Source organism: Herpailurus yagouaroundi, unplaced genomic scaffold, assembly GCF_014898765.1.
Source record: "Herpailurus yagouaroundi ecotype Mexico unplaced genomic scaffold, PumYag 187, whole genome shotgun sequence".
NCBI lineage: Eukaryota > Metazoa > Chordata > Mammalia > Carnivora > Felidae > Herpailurus > Herpailurus yagouaroundi.
The window spans coordinates 21,152,496-21,177,609 of NW_024412418.1; the positions used below are offsets into that span (position 1 = coordinate 21,152,496).

General features: G+C 39.5%; 1 protein-coding gene across 4 annotated transcripts in view; it reads left to right on the forward strand.

Moving 5' to 3' along the window:
- MPPED2 (metallophosphoesterase domain containing 2) overlaps window positions 1-25,114 on the forward strand; it is a 176,462-nt gene that overhangs the window by 25,838 nt on the left and 125,510 nt on the right. For all 4 annotated transcript variants that reach the window (XR_005796937.1, XM_040495552.1, XM_040495553.1 and 1 more), the window contains exon 3: window positions 22,781-22,962. Coding sequence is in view for 3 of the 4 variants with exons in the window: in XM_040495552.1 (XP_040351486.1) it covers window positions 22,781-22,962 (182 nt within the window). In the remaining variant the exon portion in view is untranslated. The remainder of the gene's footprint in view (window positions 1-22,780; window positions 22,963-25,114) is intronic.

The following is a 25,114-nucleotide window of genomic DNA, read 5'->3' on the forward strand; positions in this document are numbered from 1 at the left end:
AGCTACGGCTCATATTTTCACGTATGTTAGTTGCTGGAGAAATACTCATTCGTGTTCTCTAGAATGAGCTAAGATATTGGTTCAGTAGGGGGTAAATGGGGTTTTAAGACCATCTCACATCGTGTAGCAAGTGATTGCTAATCACTTTCTGTCGTTTGTGACAACTTCTGCTTACTAAGAGTAAATGCCAGTCACTGTTGGTTGAAAGTATAAAGCAATCTGAAGCTTTTCAGGCAGTTGGCTAAAGAAAATGGTTTACATAAAAACAAACACAAAAATAAAAATCTCAGTTCGTCACCATTTTATTTATTTATTTTTTCTAGTGACCCGTATAAAATGCATCTCTTAAGGGGCTCTTCAAAAGATATTCTCTAGGCCAGTGATTTAAAAGTCATTTTGAGATTCCCCCTCTTATTTCCTTGAAAATAAATAATTTAACACAACAGTAATGATTGCTGACTTCAAAAGTCAGTAATTTCAGTGACAAATGAGAATGCCTGACGTTTTCTTAATTCATGAATTTTTAATGAATTTTTAAGACAAGTTGGAGAAAAGGTAGGAGTTCTTAGATAATCTATAACACAGGGTGGTTATCCACAAAACCTCTCTTTATTAACTACATTATTGATACACCCCACAAATCAGCAGGCAGCAAGTGCTGAATATGCCCTTTGCTAAATGGGAAGACTGCTTTCAAAAAGAAGCACACCAGTTATAGTGATAGAGCAACAGTGAAGGTGTTTAGTAATGAATGGTGATCTTCGCTTATTTGGAAAGGTATTAGTAGAGAGAAATGGGAAGAATTAAATGTGAGTGGGTAGTTAAAATAGGACAGCGTGCATTTTTTTCTATCAGAAGACTTGAGCATACTAAGCCCAAAAGAAAAACTAACATTCTAAAAGAGCTTACACATTTTTTTGGGTAAGATTTTGAAGGAGATAAAGCAATTTTGTGTTCTTGTATTACCTAAAAAATTATGTATCTAAAAAAATGTCCTGAGGAAGGAGAGGACACAGTATAGCTTCTTTTTAATTAGTAAACTTTAAACTGAAACATAACATATGCACGGAGGAGTGTACAAGTTAACTGTATTTGGCTCCATGAATTTTCAAAGGGGACATACTTGTGTGACCAGTATCAGATGTAGTTTTAAAGATCATTTGTTTGTTTTAGTCTGTAAAATAATCTTCAGAAGTTATAAGAATTGAAATGTCATTGCAATCTTCAGTAAACTTGTATTCATAAAAATTGTAGTGGACCTTTGTTACTATTGCTGTGTGGTTTATAAAGAAGGTAATTATAGGCATTGGGATCCAGTGGCTTCCCCAAGATTCTTCTGCCTTGGATGTTGCATGGTTTAAACTTGCAACTGTGAGTTTTATTTAAACTGGTCTCCAAGGCGTACTTTGCATTTGTAGTCATTTAAGATTTCCTGAAAGCTCTTGTCTGTGATTGGAAAATTCTCTGGATAATATTTCCAAATTGATGACCTTCTTAGTTAAAATATTTTTCTTTAGTCTAGCTTAGAAGATATCTTTATTTTCTATTCCATTCATCACCATTTTCTCATTGAAAAAATTAACCATGCCTATCCCACTTCAAATGAACAGCTGCACTTTGAAACTAGATCCTTCTTTTGGTTGTAATTGTCCAAATGAGGAGGACCAGGTTTGCTAACTATTTGAAAAGAATTGGTTGTGACTGTAAAGCATTTTTATGCTTTCGTTTTTTTTTTCTCTTCAAATTTTAATGTTCCTAAGCTAGGGGGAAAAAAGAAAGAAAGAAAGAAAGAAAGAAAGGGGACAAGGACGGAGGGAGAAAGAGAAAGAAGGGCGAGGAAAGCAGTTTACAGAGTACCTATAAGCACGGCAGCTCTGGGAATAGCTTAACTGTAGATTTGGGGGAAAGAGAAAGATAAAGGATGACCTCAGAAGTTCAACCTGAGAAAGACTGTCGTGCCAGTAGTGTGCCTATAAACTACTGACCCGGACTTTTCATTTCTTTTTAATACATTTAACCGGAACGAATGGAATAATAATAAAATACATACATATGTATATACGTGCATGTGTATATTCTTTTTGGGGCGCTTATCACCTATTACCTGTAAAACTGCATTGCAGAGAACGGTTGTGAAACTCTCCAGGGTTTGTTTCGGGGCCAGTTCATGAGCATATATGGAAAGAGTTCTCTATATATTCCAGCTACAGAAATCGTCTTCATCAGACTTGTATTCATACCTTCCTGGCACCTTCTAGTGCCAGTTCAACACGCCCAATGAATAAAATTCACTAGTGAGTTCTTACCTTTGCTTTTCCCATGCTGGCCACAGAACTCTTTAGACTCATGAGGCTACATGTCTTCTTTGGTTGGACCCATTATGGTCATTGTCACAAAGAGTTCTCTTACACGTAGTTGCTATAGCAACTTTCTACTTGCCCATGAAGGTATTGGACTGACTACTGGAAAGGTGATCCAATAGTTGATCCAGATGATCCTATGTGCATGGGAAATATGGTCTCTCAGCTTAGAAACTGAAATAATTGCACATTTTGTTCTTTAAGTGACCAAGATGGCTGATTAGAGACGTTTACCGATTGGTTACTTAATAAGTTGCCATTCATTTAAAATTTTTTAAAGGAGACTAACAGTAATAGATTATCTAGCTATCTATGTGTTTTAAATCTCCCAATAACTAGGGAAGAATGTTTCCAAATGAACATGAATTATAGCTCTGTTTATTATACCATTGTAAAAGCTAATACTTCGACTTAATATAACAGCTGCTTTTAAGCTATCAGGAGTCAAGAATAAGTGAAAATACACATCAATTTCCAAAAATATATTTGAATTCTTTTATTTTGATTATACAAAATCGTACATTTTTCTCTAATAAAAAATTTGGATTGATACCTCTAGTTAAGATAGAAATATTCTAAACCTTACTTAGCCAAATAAACAAAAGAGCAAATATAAAACTGTATCAGAGTTTTGATAGGTATTTGCTTATTTGGCATGGTCATTCTCTCATTCATTCACTAATTCAAATATTTATTGAACTCCTGCTATGTTCTAGGCAAGCAAACTTGCCTGAGTCTGGGACTATTTAATAAATTAAAGTGATAATCTTATCAATTTATTATGGAGAAAATGGTTCAGTGTAATGCCCACTGATGATGTGAATCAGCCTCGATACAAAATTTGTCATAGCCTAGAGTATAAAACTAACCCTATTGTTTTGATTACTTTTTTCCCATTCTATTGGCTTTTTCCTCACTTTATTGTCTCACTTTGGTTAAACACTGCTTTTGAGGTTCCCCTTTTCTCTCTCATTTAAGGCATCTTAGATCTTCTGGACTGTAGCATGTACAGCCTAAGTTAGACTGTACATTTTGCAGGTAAGAAAACTAAGGTTGAAAGAGGCCTCCTAGGGTGACCTAGGTTTTGCAGTTGGTCAGTGAAATGTATATTTGCCTGAGTTTATGGGTCATGTGTCAAAGAGATAGTATCAGACCTATGAATTAAGAATTTGGATTTTGACTGCTTTATTTTCTTTCCCAAAACAATGCTCGTGATAAAACCATGTGGAACTGGCCGAAGTCATGAAGAGCGTGAAGTAAATACAATCCAGATCCACAAACATATTTTTGGAATAGTTCCCCTAGTTGAGGCTCTGTAGAGAGAAGCATGACCTAGGATGACTTTTTTACTTAGAAACACAAATATGGAGGAATTCATTATTTGGAGGCTGAGGGATCAATGGAGAAAAGCTTATTCAGTTGAGAATAAAATGGTGTAGGCCTCGGTTCCCTCATCTGTAAAATGGAACAAATACTAGTTAGAGCGGATGATTTCCAGTGATTCTTGGATTTCAAGCATTCTATGTGTTTAGGCTGGAGTTACTCAGAATTCCATATATTGGTTCCTGGACTTTCCAAGGCCACTGGGATTAGATGAGAATGCAAGAGAGAGTGACAGATAGAAATATCACACTCACAGGTCATGAAATTCCAGAGGGAACACTCAAGACTGTTAACCTATTCAGCTAAATACCCAAAACTGAACGTAAAAGGTTAAGAAGGAAAATTTTTTCTCTACTTTGAGGTACCTTGAGGCAGGGGGGGCTTATGGCAGAATGAGACTTTCCCAAAGAACACATTAATATGGTAGTATGAAATAAATATGTGGAGACTGGGCCCTTTATTTGCTGGAATCAAGAATTTCAGGTTCCATAGAAGCATGTCAAGAATCTCTTCTCTTTACTAGTTCTAGACATATTCATTGAAGAATATGTCCATGGCCTGAGAGGCTCTAGGTCTGGGAGCTTCTAATTTCAGAATTGTTGTTGACTCATGCTTTGGTATTGGATAACTTTTTCAATATCTGAGCCCATTTTCTTTTCTGCAAGATGTAAAATAGGTTCCCCCAAACTATTTCTGGTGCTAAAAATCTGTGTTATCAGTGTATCTTTTGATAGCCCTAAAGCAAGAGAATGACAACATTATGGTGGTGGTTGGAGTGACCAGCGTCCCAAGCGATGTGAGTTATGGCTGAATGACCAATTCAGAGGACCTGGGCTGAGGTGGTTTCTATAGAGTGGAAGAAGAAAAATCCAACATTGAAAAAATAATTTGCAGTTGAGTGAGAACAGTTTGTCCTCTGGGCTGAGTTAAATAGGTGATGATGGTTCTGCTGTTGTACACAATGGCATGTAGGATATGGTGGAGGAGTCCTGACTGTCCAGCCCAGCACACCGCTGTGGAGTCCGAGAGACTGTCTGCATTTAGGGTTGGTGTAAGCTATAGGTTCTTAAAAGGACTAGAGCTCATGTGGCTGTTTGGGTCTATATACCTGTGAACGTGTGTCAGGGAGGCCAGCACATGGTGTCAGGCCGAAGTGCCGGCAAATGTGGGGGGATATGCTAACCCAAAGACCATATGGCAGCATGTGGTAGACCTCTAGTGGATATTCTAAAGTTTGGGGGCAGAACTTTAAAAATAGGAGCCTAGTTTTAAAGGAACAGTGAAAGGGCAAATTGATTGTAGTCCCTGGAAATGTGGGAGGTTATAAAAGCTTAGTAACAGGAAGGAGACAGAAGCCCATTTACTAGAAACTAAAGTGAGGGGCATAAGAGAGCGAGGCATCAGAATGGCTCATCCGTGAGCTGCTTGAGGCATGGATTAGGATTTTCTGAATGCTGTCGATGGTCAGGGTTGGTCAGGGTCAGTTCAGAGGCCTGGTCTTGCATTTAGCTGAGTGGTAGCCATGAAGCTGCCATTGCTCTGGGCAGAGAACAGACATGGGAACTGGGAACCCCGCACTGTGGTTGTTGGGAAATTCACAAATTGTCCTAAGGTCAAGCTGCCACAAGACAGCCTAGACCAGAAGTCTAGGATGTGCTCTTTCTTCCTTGTTCTTAGTTTGCTTCATAAAGTTAAGGAAAAAGTAGCAGCAGTCTTCAATTTTATAAGGTCCTTGACCTTATGTTTATGATTATTTACACTCAAATCGTCAGTGCAATCTGACCACCTGATAGCTTCCTCCTTCTTACAGTAGGGACTTGTCAATAATACCTAAGTCCTTACAATGTAAGACATACCTGCCTTGTGCCAGAGATGGTCCTTGGAGTTGTAGATGCCGTATTTAATCTTTCAAGTGGCTAATTAGCTCTCCTTCATGAGGCTTGAATCTGAATACTAGCCCAGATTTCCTTGTGACAAAGTCTGTTCCTTTCCATGAGGCCATCCCGACTTTCAGCTTGAAGTAATTTCTTCCCTGTTTCTCAATCTACTTTTAAAAAACAATGAAGATTTTCAAAATTCCAGCTACTGTGCTTAGAGGTTCATAACTGCTGCCTTCTCTATGCATACCTTTAAATACTTAAAAAGCCTTGTTTGTTTATTTGTTTTAACTGTGGGAAATGTAAATGTAACTCACAGGTTCCTGAATCGAAAGGGATAGCACTGAATTTTGAATCTTAATATGACGGCCGTGCATGGGCATGAAGGTAGTATGAGCATTGATAACTGTGTTTTATGACTTGTTACATTCCGTGACTATAACCAAGATCTACAAGATTTATGTCGGCTTTTTTTCCTGCATAACCCCAGTCCTTCTGCCTCTTTTTTTTTCCCTGAAAGAAAATATAATGAACATGGTACATTACTTTAAAAAGTAGGTTTCATGGTGCAGTTGGTAGCAAATGGTGTTAAGTGGTGATGGAACATGATTTTTGGAAATAAACCATTTAAGGGAAGAGGAGAAAAGCAGATACTGTCACCTGTGCCCTCTGTTTGCAGTGGAGGACACACTGCAAAGGTGGGAGATGTTTGCACTCACTGTGGGTGGCCAGGACTGTGGAGAACCCTATTTTATTTATCTTAGAGGAGTTGCTGTAATTGTTGCCCAGAACTACTGGCATTTGGGGTTTACGCATCACTGAATTCCTATTGGTATTTGAAGAGTAGGACCTATGGTGCCTCTCACTTACGGTGAGAAGTTACGTAGCTGGTTCCCAAACTGGCCCTGTTCAGGACCACAGGCAGGCCCCGTTGTTAGCGCTGTGTGTCTCGAGATCTTGTCTGGGCTTGACAGCTTAAAAGCCTTCTGGAGGAGTTCAGCAAGGGGAAGCAGTTAAGAACATTGTAACAAAACTAAACCGGGAAATATCCTGCAGCCAGTGGAAACGTTTATAAAGAGTCTGCAGTAGCACCGAAAATGCTGACATTATAATGGTTTAAGTGGAGCAAAAAATTCCCATAATATAACATTTTGAATGCAGAATGATCCCAATTATATTTTAGAAACGCATAGTGAAAAGACAAAACAGAAAGATCCCAAAATGTTACTAGTAGCTAACTCTGGCTGGATGAATATGGGTTCATCTTTCTTGGCTCTTTATACACATATTCTTAATTTTACTAATGTTAGTTATCTGTAACTTTATAGCAAGTATATATTTTATAATTAGGAGAATAAAAGCTTTTTTTTCATGGTAATCATTTCTTATATTTGGGGGAAACTCACTTTCATGTTCAGGGAAATTCACTTTTCCTTTGTGATTTTGGTTTCTCAGGTGACCCTTACTTGACTGAATTAACACGTTGCTTTGTGTAAAATCACACCTATTTGACGCAAGTACTGAGGTGATCTAGAAGACTTGACAGTTTTAACAGTATGAGGCAAATGCTAATTTTAAGAGAGGAGTTGAATTATGAATTACAAAAGGGTATGTGTTCTTTCCCACTTAGGGTACAGGGCGATTTATCATCTCTCTAGAAGACAGCTGTATTTGGAGCACTTCATTAAGGAGAGTATTCAGGTTTTGTCAACCTACTGAAATTAGGGCAGTCCTGAGAAATTTTGCAGAGACAGACGTAACGACAAAACAATGATAATTATGGTAATCATTGATCCTTAAAAACCATGTTCAGTGCATTCCCATTACTTCCTCAGAACATCTTTCTGAGGTATCTGTACCCCTCCTGTAAACGTGAGAAAACTAAAGCATGAGGCTCAGTAACACCATATTCCGACAAGTTTTCAGTGTGTATATTACATATTTGGGATTTGAATCCACGTGGTCTGTCTCAACAACGTATTCGGCTCATAAAGTATTTTGGGGATTCTAGTAAATTTCATCGAGGAATGTATATTGAACCATCTGGTTTTCCTTTAACTGTACTAAGGTAGAGAAACAAAGGCTATTTGGACCAGTAAAAATACCTGATAAAAAATAGCAATTAGTAGTTTCTAGGGTTTCCTGTTGGACAGTATCAAAGTGGATAAAACTAGAATTTCAAAAGCTTATTAGGTGTTTCAAAGTCATGCCTAATGTTTAAAATTTTCAGATATGGAGAACACTTGTATTTTTTCAACTTAACATTAGATTTGCATAGAAGGAGGTATTGGTCTGGGAGACAGGCAGTGTAAGTGAATAAACCAAGAATCAGATAGACTCCCCTTGTAATTGAGGCTTCCCCATTTATGGTATCTCTGACCTTGGGGAAATTATTTAACCTCAGAAACCCAGTACTTCGCATCTGTAAAATGGGATTAATAGTACCACCTTATAGGAAGGAATAGAGGAGGTAATTTCCATAAACTGTTTGCCTGGCACAGTGACTGAGGCATGGTAAAATAGCACTCACTGGGTCAAAGAGAGTTGCCATTCTTTACATTATTGAGAGTTGGGAAGCATGGAGCCTAGATCCATTCCTGCTGCTGTCACAGGTCATGAGCAAGTCACTTAACCCTTCTGGATCTCAGACTTAATGGGAGTAATGACACTGAAATTTTTACCTACAAAATGAGGAGGAAGCCAGATTATGTAGGAACCAGTCTTTTGGAAAAGTATGAAGGGATGTACCAATGTGCAAGTTAAAGATGAAGGGAACCGTGGGCAGAAGGAGCAAAGTAATGAACTTAAGTTTAAGTTGTAACTGGAACTTTCCCAGAGGAGTTCGATTTAGAGAGAATAAATTGAGTTGTATTCAGTCGATGAAAAAAAGCTTGAACCCAGACCCCCAGCAGCTAGATTACCCTGATTTGTGCCCTCTCACCAAGAAAGGACCAGCTCTAAACTGGACCTTGTGGGAGGTCTTTATTGCATGTTTTCTGAAGTGAAGGCTGTATCTTTGGTTTTTAGGGAACTTCCTGGAAGGCCTGGCTGAGGTTTCCCTTTTCACTCAGAAACCCATTTCTTCAGCCTGGCAAGCTATGGAAGCATCAAGTGTAGGTGTGTGTGAACTTCTCCTTCCCTTCAGGACAAGTGCTTATAAAAATTATCTGTATGCTAAAGTGCCACCATTGCTCAGCAAGGTTTTGCTTTGGCAAACTCGCATCAGAATTCCTGGCTATTCATTCTCTGGGGCGCCTAGGTGGCTCAGTTGGTTGAGTGTCCAGCTTCAGCTCATGTCATGATCTCACGGTTCGTGGGTTCATGCCCCACGTCAGGCTCTGTGCCTGGGCAGGCTCCAGGTCAGAGCCTGCAGCCTGCTTCTAATCCTGTGTTGCCCCCTCTCTCTGCCCCTCCCCAGCTTGCTCACGCATGGTGTCTCTCTCAAAATATAAATAAATCGTTAAAAAATTTTTTTTGAAGAATTCCTGGCTATTCTCCCATCCCTCTGCAAGGTCATAGTGGGAATACTGCCCAACCATGCGTCCTGTAGCAAACAAACATTTAAGAGTCAGGACAAAAAGAAATGATAGTCTAGCCCTGCTGCTGCATTTGTTGAAATGGGTTCATGATTCTCACCATGTTTCCTCACACAGTGACATGCTACAGCCTGGGTTGGGGAAAGACACCTCAATTTCTTTGGAATCAGAAGTTGATTTGTAGTTGGGGGTTACATATCTTTTCAGTGACTTTGTCAGGCTCCCATTCACCCTAGATTCCAATAGAAATCATGTTGTCTGTGCAGAACAGCGCCAGCCCCTATGCTAATCAAGTTTAATCCATCTGCCGGGACTGCTTTCCTGCAACGAGTATTTGGAGGCATTCCCTATTAAAATATTCGGTCTTCAGCATTGTCTTCTGCCTTGAAAGCAAATCTGAAGGCTTGATAGGGGCTACCGTCTTACTATTATCATTATCGTTATTATTGTTGTTATTTTGAAGAGCTGTTGATTTGGGAGTGAGAAGGAGACTGGTTCAAACTTAACGTGTCCCCTTGGCCACCCCTCCCTAAAAGATGATTTAAAAACAGGCACTGAGCCAGAGAATTTTCAAGGCTAACTTTCTCACATGGAAGAGAAAAATTATTGCAATGCCCTTTAGCTAAGTACACTCACTTCAGCCTTTATGGATGGCAGTGGTCACGTGTTCACCTCTTCACGAAGAAGAGAGCTTGAAACAATCACACATCAGAACCTCTGGAGACTGGGGGCGGGATGATATCTGATAGTAGGACGCAGGGAGTACCTGTAACATTTTTGTGGTATTTTTTTTTAAAGGAAAAGGCTTTTTGAGGAAGTTATTTTCCTGCCCAAACCTAAAGTATTTCTAACCTCCTTTTCATCTTACCCATCATTGCTCTAGCAGAAAGAGATAGCTGACATGCCTGAGTCTTAGCAGACCTGTGGGCCCTTTGCAGAGTGTGCAGGTCAGATAACAACAGGCCCTTTACAGTTCCTCATTCAAATGGGTGTATCCAGGACTGAAAAGGAGCAAACAGAATTATGCAAACATGGTGGATGAAGACTTTCTAGTAAACTTTTAGCAAATATTGACTCAGAACTGGGAATTAATCTGAAATTTATTCTCATCCAAAGTATCCAGGAAAGTCCCCGATTTGATAAAACAGGGTGATTTCATGTAGAAATGACATAGAGTAAGGCATAGAAAGAAACAGGGTCTGGCCAAGGTAAGAACAGAGTGTAATTGGATTTGTGTGTTATTTTTTACGGGTATATAAAAGACAGAATGAGAAAGAGAAAGGGAGACAGAGAGAGAAAAAAGAGAGGGGGAGAGTTTGGGCTGAATGAAAGCTGTTACAAAGTTGTCCTCTATAAAATGCGATCTTATACCCTTGTTCCTGATGGGTCCTTGAACCTGTGAGTAGTCATACCTGTAGTCATGATGATTTGGTCTCTGGATTTTGTGAAAATTGGTATCTTCATATTGCATTCCTACCTGGCTTTAGCTGTCTGTACACAACTGTGAAGTAGGGAGGTAGCAGCTTTAACAACTTTAGGAGAATTCAGGTCACCTTATAAATTTAGTGTCTACCTGGTAATTGCCTTCTTGTAAATTTGGCAGTCTCACTTACCTTCCCCACCCTCATACCTTTCAGGTTTAAAAAAAAAAAAAAACAACAAAACACTGTCCCTTTTATGTCAAATGACATTACTCTAGCTTTCTGCTTGGTGAACTCCTACTATCCCTTCAAGACCCGGATCAAATATACCCGCTTTGTGAAGACCTTCCCATCTCTAAATGGAACTAATTTCTTCAATATTTCTCAGAGAAGAATCTCAATAATGGTGGTTAACACTTATTGAGCACTTAATATGTGCCAGTCCCTTTATAAGCAATAGCTATTTAATCAGCATCATCCCCAGTTTACAGATGAGATTACTGAGGCTTATAGGAGGTCAGTAATATGCTTAGTAAAGGTAAGCACAGGCAGAACCATGGTCCAAATCTAAATCTTGCTGATGCTTTCCGTAACATAAACGACCCACGAAGTGACCTCTTAATCTCTGTGTTCTCTCTTATTCTCCCTCCTCCCATCCCTTTTTAGGTATATAAAATTTATGGTCATATTGATTACAGTTTGGTATGTAATCCAAACAAAACTGTGAGATTCAAGATGGTAAAAATGGCATCTTCGTAACCCCTGTTAAAGGATAATTTCTCAAAACCCTGATTCATACAGATATAAAATGAACACATTAAAATTTTGATTCAGGAGGGTACCAAGAAATTTGTTGATTAAAGGAGGGTACCAAGAAATTTGTTGTAACAGGTTCACAGGAGAACCACAAATTTGTATGGAATAAAAGAACGTTGACATGAATTTATAAATGGATTCAAAACTAGAGGGGGAGTCGATTGAACTTCCACTGGGCAGAACTTATTTGCATCTGTAGATAAGAGTTATTTGCATTGCTTTCATTTATCTACAAGTTAGGAAGTTATAAAATAGCCCAAAGGCTAAGGCATTTCTCCCTGTGGGATCAGATAATGCCTAGGGGCTTCGGCATTTCACTGGAAGGACGCTCTTTCCAAAGTCACCTCTGAGAAGCAGTATTGCATAGCAAAGGGCTAAGGATTTAGACAGGTTCCAAATCGAGAGTCCCAAGCTTAATGTGGGATCTTTAGTAAAATTTGGAGTATGCAAGAAAAGCACATGCATGTGTGTGTACACATGCACACATATACATTATGCAGAGGTCTTGAGAGAATTGAATGTAATAATATAGGAAATAATATAGAAATATAGGGGAAAGCCTCTGGCATATAATAGATACTGCTAAATATTAGATATTAGTAATGTAGTGTCTAACATATAGTTGTTGCTTACTAACGTTTGTTCAGTGACAGAATCAGGAGTGGGCAAACTTTTATCTGTAAAGTTCCAGATCATAAATATTTGAGACTCCGCAGGCCATATGGCATGTGTCACAATTATGAAACTCTGCTGTTGTAGCATGAAAGTGGCCATAGATAATATTTAAGCAAATGAATGTAGCTGAGTTACAGTAAAACTTTGTTTATAGAAACATGCATTGGCCTTTATTTTGCAAATGGACTGTAGCTTGCCGACCTGAGGACTAAATGAATAAAATGGCTCATTCAAAAGCTTGGGGCGGAGGAATAATCTCTAGTCCTACCTGTTGGTAGACCTTGCCAGCATCATTCAACAGAGAAATCTGGGCAGAGTTTGGCCAGTGGTAATTAGAAGTTACAACACGATGGAGGGTATTTCCCTTTGTTATTATTCAAAGTAAAGTGACCACTGGAATTACAGTCAGACCTAGATTTGATTGTCTTTTCAACCAAATACTAGCTGGGTGATCATAGTCAAGTCACCCACCTGATCTGTACCTTGTATACACCAACCTTGTGATAATCATGGGGAAATGTAAACTATAACGTACTCTACCAAGGTAATAAGTACTCATGCCCAGAAGGGGAAAAGGTTCTCCTTGGGTTCTTCTGCTGTGTGGGAACTATGTAATTTTTATGGTTGAATTATGGACTAGCTATTTCAGAAAGGGATAAAGATGTAAGGTAAAATAGTTCTTTGTATTACGAAACAAGCCCTAGAGTAGTATGTATTGAGTATGAAAATTATTGTATTGGATTAACTTTGAAAGGTTGTTAAATGTTGGCATCATGTTAAGTAGCCTTACAAATAAGCATCTGTTTTGAAACGTACTAACAAGATGTCCCAAATGTAGCAAAAATGGTCTTTTTGCCTTAGGCATGACTGATTTTTTGAAAATCAGTCAATCAACCCAACCCAACCCAACCCAACCCAAAGTTGGAAAAGAAAAAAATTACAGATCATTAAAACCCAACTGAACTGGCCACACACTTTAAAGAAGACCTATTATCCGTGCAAATATGAAGCTACCTGCACTTCTGTTCAGCACAATTAACTAAACAATGAATCCATTAACAACCACTTGTGAGATGTTAAGCCTTGCTTTACATCTTTACAGCTTGGCTTTCCGGAGTTGGAAAGGTAGAGAAAGACAGTAGAATTTGTTTTTCTTTCGCAGAGTTTTAATTAAAAAGATCTTGTTTAGTCAATTAAACACAACACCTCCTCAGGAATATCTCCTCCAACATTTAAAAAATTAAATGCATGTGTTTTCGATGTCCCTTAAGGTTCTTTCTCCTGGACTGAGTCAGATGAAGTGTTTTCAGACCAGTATTTGAAAATGACCCACATTTTGTTCTGGAAGTTGTGATTGTAATTATTGATTAAAAAATAATCTGTGTGCTCCATTTTAGGACAATCTGCTCTTACATCTGGGTGTGTTGTGTTCTGTAAGAGAAGGTTGTATAGCTGGGAGGATGGCAGAAGGACAGAGACACTGAGCAGTCTGCTTGGGGCAGAGCCACCTACTGGCCCTGTGCCTTTGCCAAATTGCTTCATCTTTCTGAGTCTCAGTTTCCTCTTTGTAAAATGGGAGAAAGATGGGGCCTACCTGCCACAAGGATTAAATGAAAACAGTCATGTGAAAGGCATTGTAGGTGGCTTGTAGATGGCTACACTCTTGCGCTGTCTTCACATGGCTGAGAGAGACATCATCTTTCTTCTATCTCTTTTTATGAGGCCACTAGTCCGATTCATGACCTAATTGTCTCCCAGATGCTCCATATACCTAGTACTACCACATCAGGGATTAGGGATTCAACATATGAATTTTAGGGGAGGACACAAAATTCAGTCCATAGCACCAGATCAATGATAAAAGTGTGGACAGGATGGAACCACAGGAGACTTAATAGTGTAGCATATTGTGGTTCATTTGTGGCGACTTCTCTGACCCTCATTTGCAGTATGCTCATGATGGCTTCCATTTTAATATCATAGACAGATTTCTGCTGCTATTGTTTCATACCCTCTCCTTTCTATCTTTCCATCTTTCCATTCCCCTGCCCCCACCTCCTCTCACGTCCTGCACAGAGCCTCAGTTTTCCTAAAAGCCTGCTTTCTTTGTGGCCCCCTGCACCTCTCAGTGGGTGAGGGAGGAGGATGTTTTCCATGGCCTTCAGGGCTGGTTCAGGCCCCACCACCTGTCTTTCTGTCTGTGATCTGGCTTCCAAGCCCAAAGCCTTTCGAACCTTCCACTGCTCACTGTCCCGGTGACTATTCCAGCCACCGCTCTTTACTCTGAGATCCCTACTCATGCTGAGTACTTCCACACTGTTCCTCCTGTTGCCTGGACAGCCCTTCCTTTCTGCCTGACTTTCTAAGTCTATGCTTGTTGTAATCTCAATTCAAGTTCCAGCTTCAGGCCACTCTTCTGCTTCTTTCTGAGCCGAAGATGGATTGTCCCGGGCATTTGAGATTGACATACTACCGTGTGTCCTTTGCCCACTGTAATGCCCTGTCCTTCATCCTAGCCCACAAGCAGTGCCAATCATTTTCTCCTTTACTCCACAGCACCTCACGCAGCCTTGATTATAACACCTTGCACACGGTTGTGAAAGTCACCTGTTTAAATGTTGTGAAATGACTCAATGAGCAGAAACCAGGCATGCCAGTAAGCGTTTGGTGAATAGATGAATGGAGGGACCAACTGCAGAATCCTTGAAGAAGCCATCCTTCTTGCTTCTTTGTTTTTCCCGAACCTATCATGCTACCTGGCACACAGGTAGATGCCTGAGAAATGGTTGTTCACCAAATGCCTGACTGAATGTGTGAAATAACGGACGCTCAGTTCAGTGTCACGTGCCTTCTTTTCTCAGATGCAAGGCCACTACCCAGAACTGTAAGCCGATTAACTTCGTTGGTAGGTTAGGGGAGAGGGAAACATTTAACTCTAGATAGTACATCTCCAGTGAGATATTTACGATCCAACAATATGCCAGCCAAGAGGCGTCAGTGGCTCAGACCATTGCTACCCTGATGGGCATGAAAACACCTAGAATGGCACTGGTAGAAAGACCATGAATTCATATCAGATGCAGTGCTCAAAGAATTAAATCGTTTCCACTTAATATTCATTGAATGTCAGCACTGTACTTCTGTACCAGGAAAAAATAGACGAGACATACTTTGTGCAGTGGGCTTTGTTAGCTATAATTAGTCGGTGATAGAACAGTGTTGATACAGCAGTTCAGCAGTTAAAGGAAAGCAGTGCCCTTGCTACAAATGTGAATATATTTATACATCTGGTTCTGTTATGCTTACTTACTGTGTTTCAGCACCGTTACTGTTCCCGGGCATGATGGCTAAACTAGGAGAATTTCACCAGCTCCTAGTTTCAGAGAAATGAGAACAGCCCCATTTCTGACGCAACTCAGTTAAATCACATACCCCTTAATTTTTGTTTTGTTGTGGTAACAGAATTCTGGCTTTGTTCTCTTTTACACTAGATATCCCGGGAAGCCCCGTCTGCAGTCCTACATTGTGGTTTCGCTTCTCTTTCCATATAAAGCCCCGCTAATTCGGATTATATTTGGATGGGTCTGGACTGTGTTTATCTTTGCATTGTCTGGGAAAGCAGAGAAGAAAATTGCAAAGAGAAAGGACATGCTTAAGCTACTTAAGAGATTGAATTACTTCTGAAGCCTTAAATAGTGGCGTACAAACCTTGCAGCTAATCATGTGGGTGGGGGCCCCCGGAGTTGTGGTAGTGGTGGTGGTCGTTGGGTTTTGCCCCTCTTTTCACACTTGAGGAAGAGGCTACAAGAGAAGTGACTTGCCCAGGGTCACATGACTAAGTGATGACCAATGGGTAGAAGTGCAGGAGGTCCCGGACTCCACAAACAGGGCTTTTTAAAAACAAACAAACAAAAAAAGCCCCACAAAAAATGAGACTTATCTGTCAGCTAATGTAGTCTGTTTAAAGAGACCTGTGTTAGGAAACATTGACAATCAGTTTGCTCGTGTCACTTGATGTACCTGAGAATGAGGAATACTTTTAATTTCTATCGGTATTTAAAAAAAATCAAGCTTTTACATTACTCACTTCCCCAATGTAGTGCAATAGGCAGATTTTTTTTTTTTTTTTGAGCTTTTAAGAGATTCAGTTTGACTGGATAAGTTAACATGAGAATTAAGGGGTCAATATACACGGCACTAAAACTTGGATAGTTTCAATAGTGAATTCTAATAATTTTGAGCAGACTCTCTAGATATGTATATATGTATATTATTTATTTATGTATATACTTTTGAGAGAGAGAGAGTGAGCCTGAGTGAGCAAGGGGTAGAGAGAGAGAGAAAGAATCCTAGGAGGTGCAGAGAGAGAAAGAGAGAGAGTGAGGAGCCTGGAGTGGGGCTTGAGTTCACACAAAGTAGGGCTCAAACTCACCTACCATGAGATCATGACCTGAACTGAAGTGTGCGCTTAATTGAGTGAGCCACCCAGGTGCCCCCAGACTCTCTGGATCTTAATGGTACCAGAGTTTAGGTGATTTGCTAGGATTTTGTAATTTTTATCTTTTTTTATTCTCCAAATGCCAGCGTCTTTCTAAGCTTCCACAATTAAGTGGATGGAAAGAGAAACTGGAACTTAAGAAATCTCAGTTCTAGTTGTTTAGAGTGGACAAACCTTTAAATTGTAGTCGTTCTCTATTTGTTTTAATGTGTAGTTGGAAAATAAAACCAGAATATCTAAGTTATGAGTTCATAAATGATATTGTTTAGGGCAGTACTTTAAAAAAATGTATATGAAGGGTAACATGCATCATAGAAACTAAGTGGGGGCATACATGAGTAAGGCAGACCATGAAGAAGATATTCAAAGAAGTGTAACAGTGGATTGGACAATCTCCAAAGTCTTTTCCAATATAAAATTTTGTGATTCTAATAACTTACACTTGGTATTTATTGACTTATTTTGAATGTTTATTTTATTTTAGAGAAAGAGACAGAATGTGAGCAGGGAGGGGCAGAGAGAGAGAGGGAGATACAGAATCGGAGGCAGGCTCCAGGCTCTGAGCTATCAGCCCAGAGCCCGCTGTGGGGTTCGAACTCATGAACGGGAGATCAAGACCTGAGCCGAAGTCGGACACTTAACCAACTGAGCCACCTCGGTGCCCCTACACCTGGTATTTAGATTTCATTGTTTTGCTGGCAGGTTTTGCGTATCTTTAGTGTTGGCTAAAGTATATCAGGGTGGATTGTGTAACGTCTCACATATAACTTTAGCTTTCCTGCCACCTGAATTTTCTGGGCAAAAAATGAAAGCTTTAGTATCCCATTGGAAAACTTTAAAGATCGAGCCAGTGGAATGCATAAACAACATCTTCAAGTGGAATATGGGGATGGTAAATACATTCGATTCCCGTTAAAATGCTTTGTAAGGGCAATATTCTATTCTCACACTGAATTATAGGCTAATTGTGTACACAAGGCTTTTACTGCACACATGGTCTAAAGAAGAAATTCATGTCATAACAAATGACATGATAACAGCTTTTATGAAGATCTATCAATGGAGCTTACAACACTGTACGAATTTGTTATTGGGAAAAATAACAGATATTGTCGGAAAAGTATCCCATAGTGGAAGCAGTAATATTACCATATTTTTATGGGCAAAAAACTGTAATGTGTCAAGACTAACTAAATGAGAATGGTTTATTTGGTTGAATATGCAATGAGATATATAAGCATTTGACAGTCAAGCCTCAAGAACAAGTGAGGCCTGGCACAAAAGTTGGAGACTGAATTAGAAAACGTTTTGACGATACCTCCTCTCAGAAAGACCACCAGTGTGCCCAGCAGTGTTGTCTCTCCATCACCACTAACGACACAGATCTTTGATACACAGCTCACTGGCCCATGAATTCACAGGCCCACGAATTCGGCCACTGCACAGGGAGGAGCTCAGACCAATCAGATCCTATTGAGGAGGAGACCAGTAGGACTCTGAAGGTACCAGAAATCTTATCACACAAGGGAACATTGGAGAAACCAGGGCTCCTCAGTTAGAGTAGAGAAGATATTAGGGAGTTATGATACTTGTCCTCAAATATTTGAGGAACTGTCAAAGGGAAAAAGGGACTGGATTCTTATTCTCTGGTATTTTATTTTATTTTATTTTATTTTATTTTATTTTATTTTATTTATTATTTCATTTTATAGAGAGGGGAGGGGGAAGGGCAGAAGAAGAGAGCAAGAGAATCTCAGGCAACCTCCAAGATCAGCGTTCAGCATGGAGCCTGATGCACAGCCTGATCCTACAACCCTGGATCATGAACTTAGCCAAAATCCAGAGTTGGATGCTCAACCGACTGAGCCACCCAGGCGCCCTTATTCCCTGGTATTTCAAACGCAGAAGATTGAGATTAAAGAAGAAAGTAACAGGAAGGAAATAAATGTGTTTATTGACTGTGGGGTATGTGCCAGGTGTTGTGTATGTGACCTCCTTTAGCTCAGGAAGTTCCTGTGTAGTAGCTGTTCCCTCCTTGTAACAGAAGACATGGAGGCCAGAGAAGCTAAAAGATGCTGCTGCTACGAATAGTAGCAAAAATATTAGTACTTCATAAAAAACAAAAACACAAAACCGTACCCACTTACTGAGTGTCTGCTGTGTGTCAGACTATTCTGAATGCTTTGAGTACATGATGCCTCTTTACCCTCACAGCAATCCTCTGGGACAGGTGCTATTTTTATAACTTTTGTTGGGGAGGAAACCGAGACAGGAGTTTAGCCCCTTGTTTGGTGTCACGCCATTCATAAATTTGGAGTGAGATTCAAAGCCAGACAGTCAAGCATGCTTCACTCGTGTCATTCTCCTTCTTTACTTCCTGAACATGTGCTATGTGCCAGACCCGGTACTTGACAATTTATATCTTCACAGCAACACAGCAGATTAGGCTGTTATTTTTCCCATTTTACAGATGAGGGAAGAAAAAAAAATGAAGCCCCAAAGAATGAAATGACTCGCCAGAAGCGAATAACTCAGCCAACATTGTTAGTTTTCAGGCTCTGGGCCAAGTCTCTTAGGACCGAGCTCAGCTTTTTGTGCGCTTGCAGAGGTGCAGACCCTGGATGAGAAACTTTTTTGCCAAGTAGAAATATCGAAAAACAAGAATAGGGGTCCTGGGGGGAGAGGAGGCAACCCAGGAGCTCTCCTTCTCTGAAAACCTTGGGAAGAAAACTTGTGTCAGTTAGGCAGGGCAGATGGTGTAGAAGGAATTCAAGCTTCGTATACAGCATTGAACCCAATGCCCGCTAAGGTTTTGTCTGGCTCTGGGATTTTGTGATGCTGTGTTTTCTTCTCATCTTCCCATGTCCTCTTGTTTTCCCCGGGGTGCACTCAAATGTACGTGCAAGTCTCACTGTGATATTTGAATCTGGCTCTGGGGGTTAGATTGCCTTGGTAAGATACTCATGTGCTAGGCTACTTGACATGATGCCTTAGGGGAAATGTTCAATCATTTGAGAAGTCAGCAGCATAAACAGTAAGCAGTAAAAGTTAACTAAGAGGGAAAATGTAGTCTGAGGGTCTTCACACCATGTGAACAGGTAGATCTTCTAATGGTAGTCATGGTCTCCCTTAGATATAGTTTTATAGTGAAAATATTTGATGGCCTTGACTTTTATTTTCAAAGCATTTACCAAATGCCCAATTTGGAAATAGTAGTGTCCCGAGGGTTGTCTCAACTTTAATTATATCTGCTGCAACTTGCCTACTCTACTAGACATCTTATTTTCAACTCAGAATGTCTTTGAGTGGAAATGTCTTCCTTCCTATGGGGCCCCCCCCCCCCAGGTGATAGTTGTCATGTTATCTTTCAGCATGGCTCTGACATGCTGTGCTGTCTTGTCTCCTGAAACCATCTCTTGCCTTGTTCGGAATCCTGTGGGTAACAAAGGATATCAGTGTCTCTGGGTCAGAGGATGTATATAAATTTTGCATTTGCCTCTTTACACCTACCCCTTCCCCAAGCCTCTCCCTTGAATCAATCCTCCATAACTGTCTTCAACGTCTACCTAATTCTCTTTGGTGATATCAAATTGGTGATATTGATGGGTGAGCCTTCTCTGCGCCTTCCTATGTACTTCTGATTCATTTTATTTCAGCTCAAAGCTAGGAAGACACATTTTCCCCCTTTTCCCTTTCTTGTCAATTCTGTTGGACATTTGAATGTTTTCTGGAGGAGGTGGGAAGGTGGGGAAGGAAGTGGAAGCCACTTAGAAATTGACAGGTGGCCCAATCAGTAGGCTCAGAAGAAAGTTATTGCCTAGTATAGAACTAAGATGGGAAACAGATTATGTACCATGTGTTGATTTGCTTCTTAACACTGAGAAGAAGTCATAGAATAGGGGCCTGCTCACAGTGAGGGGGTTATATCTGTACTACTTTCTGTTTAGTAAATTGAAAATGATAACTATAAGGTATGTCTGTCTGATAAATTCTGATGGATTAGTAAAGGATTTTGATGTAGTAGTTGTACCTGTAGCTTAGCTGAGTTATGGAAAAGAAGAAATAGGGACTGTGTCTATAGGTTAGCCTTAGGATGAGAACTGGGAAATAAAGATGTATTTATGTAGATACGTGTGTGTGTGTGTGTGGGTATATATATATATATACACACACACATATATATATGTGTGTGTGTGTATATATATATATATATATTTGAATTTATTCATATATTTACAAGCCCGGTGGCTGATATTTATTTAATTTTTATCCAAATGTTGAAATGTGCGCGGTCCCGTTCCAGTGAGGATCTTAACGCTTGACGTGGGAAGAGAGTATTACCTATCACTTTAACTTTTCACTTGCATTCTGCTTCAGAGAACAGGCATACATTCTCCAGGGAAACTACTTGTAGGAGACAGGAGATATTGATGAGACTGGAACTGCTCAGACTGAGTGTAATAGAGTCTGTGTAATGGAAGGGAAGACACCAAACGTTTTTATATATATAAAAAAAGTCAACACTGCATATCATCAGAAGGGTTTCCAGGTTACTCATGAGATCTCAGTGGATTAGTGAATATTCTCTATGGTAATAGCATTATTAATTTCTAACCTTTACAGGAAAAATTCATTAATTTTTTGCAGAAGTTAAACTTTCTTTTTGGGTTTCCAATTAGACCCGCTGCATTAACCAGTTCACAATCCCCCACCCCCTTCTCTCTTCTTGCTCTTTTTTTTCTTCCTTCTTTTCCTTCTTCTGTGACAAAGAGAAAATTACGTTAAAAGATTAACTATTAAAGAAACGCCACCAAGACTGGCCAGGTTGTGTATTGATGTCTTTATTCTCCTCACTAAAATTGCCATTGTTAAACCAGATCATTTCTTTTAAAAAAGGGGAAAAAAGAAAGAAAAATTAAACAAAGCCTGTAGGGGCAACACATATAGGGAATCTTGTGTTGAGCTTTCAGCGTGTTCCCTGCTGCATGTTAACGATCATGGGCGGGGCTGTGACATGAAATATTGTTCCTTATTTAATGTTTCACACTCTAATCTCCGCATTGCATATTTGCCTCTCTTGTGACCTTCTCTTTGCCTTTATAACTGCTTCTTTTCACCCATAATCCAAAATAAGTGTACATTCCTACAGAGAAATTAAAGGAAGCTGTCAGTGTAGAGTTAATATAGTTAAAGCATCCTTAACTCTGCTACAAACCCCTTAAATAATTAAAACTGTATGCTTGAAGAGCCAGATTTGCATTTCTTTTACCAAGTTTATTTAGCACACTTTGTTACACTCAATTAAATGAGACTGTTCTGTTTCATTTTCTTTGCTTCGGGTTGATCATTTTGCCTTTTGATTCTTATGCCCTAGTGTAATTTCACAGTGCTTAGGTCTCTAAAACTATACATATATTAATGTATATGTAGATCTATACACACCCATTAAAAGGCTTACTATTTGTACTGAATAGAATCTTTGCCCAAGGCATTGGGAGTCTTGCAAGTGATCTAAGGTATCACTGGGACTGCAGATAATTCATGGTGGTAAAGAAGGAGCTTGACAAAGTTCTTTCAACAGTCGATGTTTTTCTTTTCAGTCCTGCCATTTTTGACATCACCTTCTCTCCCCACAGTTTGATTTGTGAATCACTTAGCAAAAACAAGAAGATACAGGTGTTAAATGGTTGTGGAAAGGAAATTAAATATAAGCACTATCTAGATCTTTCTACATCTCAGTTGGCAAAGCATGTGCTGAGTGTTCTCCCTAAATTAGTTCATTGCTTAAGTTATGCATGTTTAAGAAGGAATAAATGTAGTTATCCATTTCTTAATGAGGAGTGGGATCAATTGGAGCATGATGAGAGAAAATAGCATAATTTTGCTTCCCCAGTTGGGGTTCAATATCCCTAAACTTCACCATTCATCACTCTGCCAGTTTCCTGGGTTATTTCTGATCCTACATGTAAGATATCCTTTCCTTTTAATTCTCCTACCAGGTAAGTAAGCCTTTTTGAATTTGCTCAGTGGAGTTGTAGATGGGTGATGCTTTCTCCTTTGCACCCCAAAGTCTCCCTTGTTACAACGGGCCCTTCTGCCTTTGCATCAGTTTGTCTGGGCGTGTTCACGGATAACAATCGATATGTATGTGCAATGACAATTACAAGGGTTCTAATATATTTAACTGTTATGGGATCTGTTATGTCTACTTTAGGGTCGACCCCATCCCATATGACACTCCAAAACCAGCGGGCCACACGCGGTTTGTCTGCATCTCAGACACACACTCCAGAACAGATGGTATCCAGATGCCTTATGGGGACATCCTTCTCCACACAGGCGATTTCACCGAGCTGGGACTGCCCTCAGAGGTTAAGAAGTTTAATGACTGGTTAGGTAAGGAATGATTGCGTTCTGGCGCCCCCAATTAACCTTTCCCGTCCGAGTGTCACTCACTGCGTCCTAATTGAATTAGAGCACTTGGAAGCCAGCTCAGCCATTTCTCGTATGATATGCGGTGGTGTCTAGCTTTAATCCAATTCTGTTAATTAAAGATGAATTTTTAGATATTTAATTTTACTGTGCATCCTTTCAGTGCCTGGCCTCAGCGGCTCTGGGGCAAAGGGACGGAAAGCTTTGAAACCCATCTCATCTCACTCATGCTGCTTTAATGAGGGCATTCATTGGCACACATGAGACCTAGGATCATATTTTTAATTCATTGGCTCTGCAATCTTTCCCAGATATTATGAGCAAAGATGTACAGGTGACCTACTAGTAAGAGAGCATTTCTAAGAAATGAAGGAGGATGTGAAAGTCCTTATATGAAGGGAGGGTCCAGTACTGCTTGGGAGCAACTTTCCCAAGGGAACTAGAGGGTGTCCTAAAACTCCTGAAAAGATAAGCTGTCCTGCTGTAAAGCTCCCCAAACTTGAAATCCTATATACACCGAGAAAAGGATAATGGCAACTTTGTGGCTCCTGTATGGGCACCCGCAGGTCGAGGTTATGGAAAAATATTGGCTCCTGGGTCAGGCTGTTGCCAAATATTAGCATTGCAAGGCAATCATGGAGTTATTCATAGCTAGATTAGATGACACATCTTTTAAAGAATCCTCTTAGGTGAGGGAAAGAAGGCAGGGGTTCTGAGATTTTAGAATCTCTGAAGACACTAAAGAATTATATAGTAAAGAACAGAAATCACTCTGGAAGAAGAATGTCATGAATAATACGTCAGCCAATAAAAATTACTCAGGAGATTTAGGCAGAAAGTTTGAAATTCATTTTCCATCAAGCTAAATTAAGGCAGGGGTTGAGAAAATTTTAAATAATTGATGAAATGATAAAATGTATTTGTTAATGGAAAAACAACATTCATTAAAAACACTTAAAATATTTCAAAAAAATAACATAACTATTTTGAGTTTTCCCGTGACCTTGCACATCTATCCACATTTTATGTAGTTGACATCAGAGTACATACCTGCTCTTTTACTTCTGGCTATTTTCATTTAATAGTATTGACATGATTTTCAATGAATTTGCATAATTTTCATGTTCATCCTTTTAAATAGTAACATGACATTCATATGGTTCTGTGCTTTTATTTAATGAGACATCCCTCTAAAAATGAATATTGAAATTGGTAATTTTTCCTCTGATTGCTGGCACTGAAATTTGCATTTTCATTTGTATATGTCTTTTGGTTTCTATTGATTTATTTCTTAGGGTAAAACACTGTAGGAGTTAAATTACCAAGTAAAAGGACATGAAATTCTTCATGGTTTTTGCTGTATGTTGACGTCTTGCTTTCCAAGGGGATTGTAGCTCTGTACTTCATTAGCAATGAATGGATATACCGATTTCACCATGATCTCGGCAGCGCTGGATATTGGAGCTTTATATTTCGTGCTCTTTTAGTAGTTATTGCATCATCTCAAACAGCAGGGTACCTTAAATAACATTCAGCATACTCTCATTTTTATAGATAACTCAGAGATACAGAGAAGTTATGGGACTCTCAGAGTCTGGGACCTGACTGGGACCTCTGCTGGGACCCAGCAGAGCTGGGTCTATAATCCAGATCTTTTCACTCATCTTTTGCTTTTGTAAAATTGGCTTTCAAGTACTGTTATCTCTTAATTTTAACAACTTTTATTTATGAACTGTTAGCAGGCAGAATTACTTGAGGTTGAATCTTGACAGTTCAAAACTGTTCTGTGAAACTGAAACACAGGAATGATCTAGCTGCCTTGACCATGTTGATTGGAAAGAAAGGGAATAGCTCTGTGGGAAGTGTTTACAGAGATACAAGATGGGATAGATCCTGGTTATAATCTTGTTTAGCCACTGACCTTGGGCAACTGAGTTAACCTCTCTTTTCCCCTTGGTTTCCCTCTGCAGAGCTAAGGATTAATACTACCTGTCTTTCTGGATTGTTGTGCAGATTAATCAGTAAATGATTGCTGCTAGTAAGTTTTTGTGGGCCATTAATAACTGAATGGGGAATGTGGTGAATGGACCATCAACAGATATTTAAAGGGTAAAAA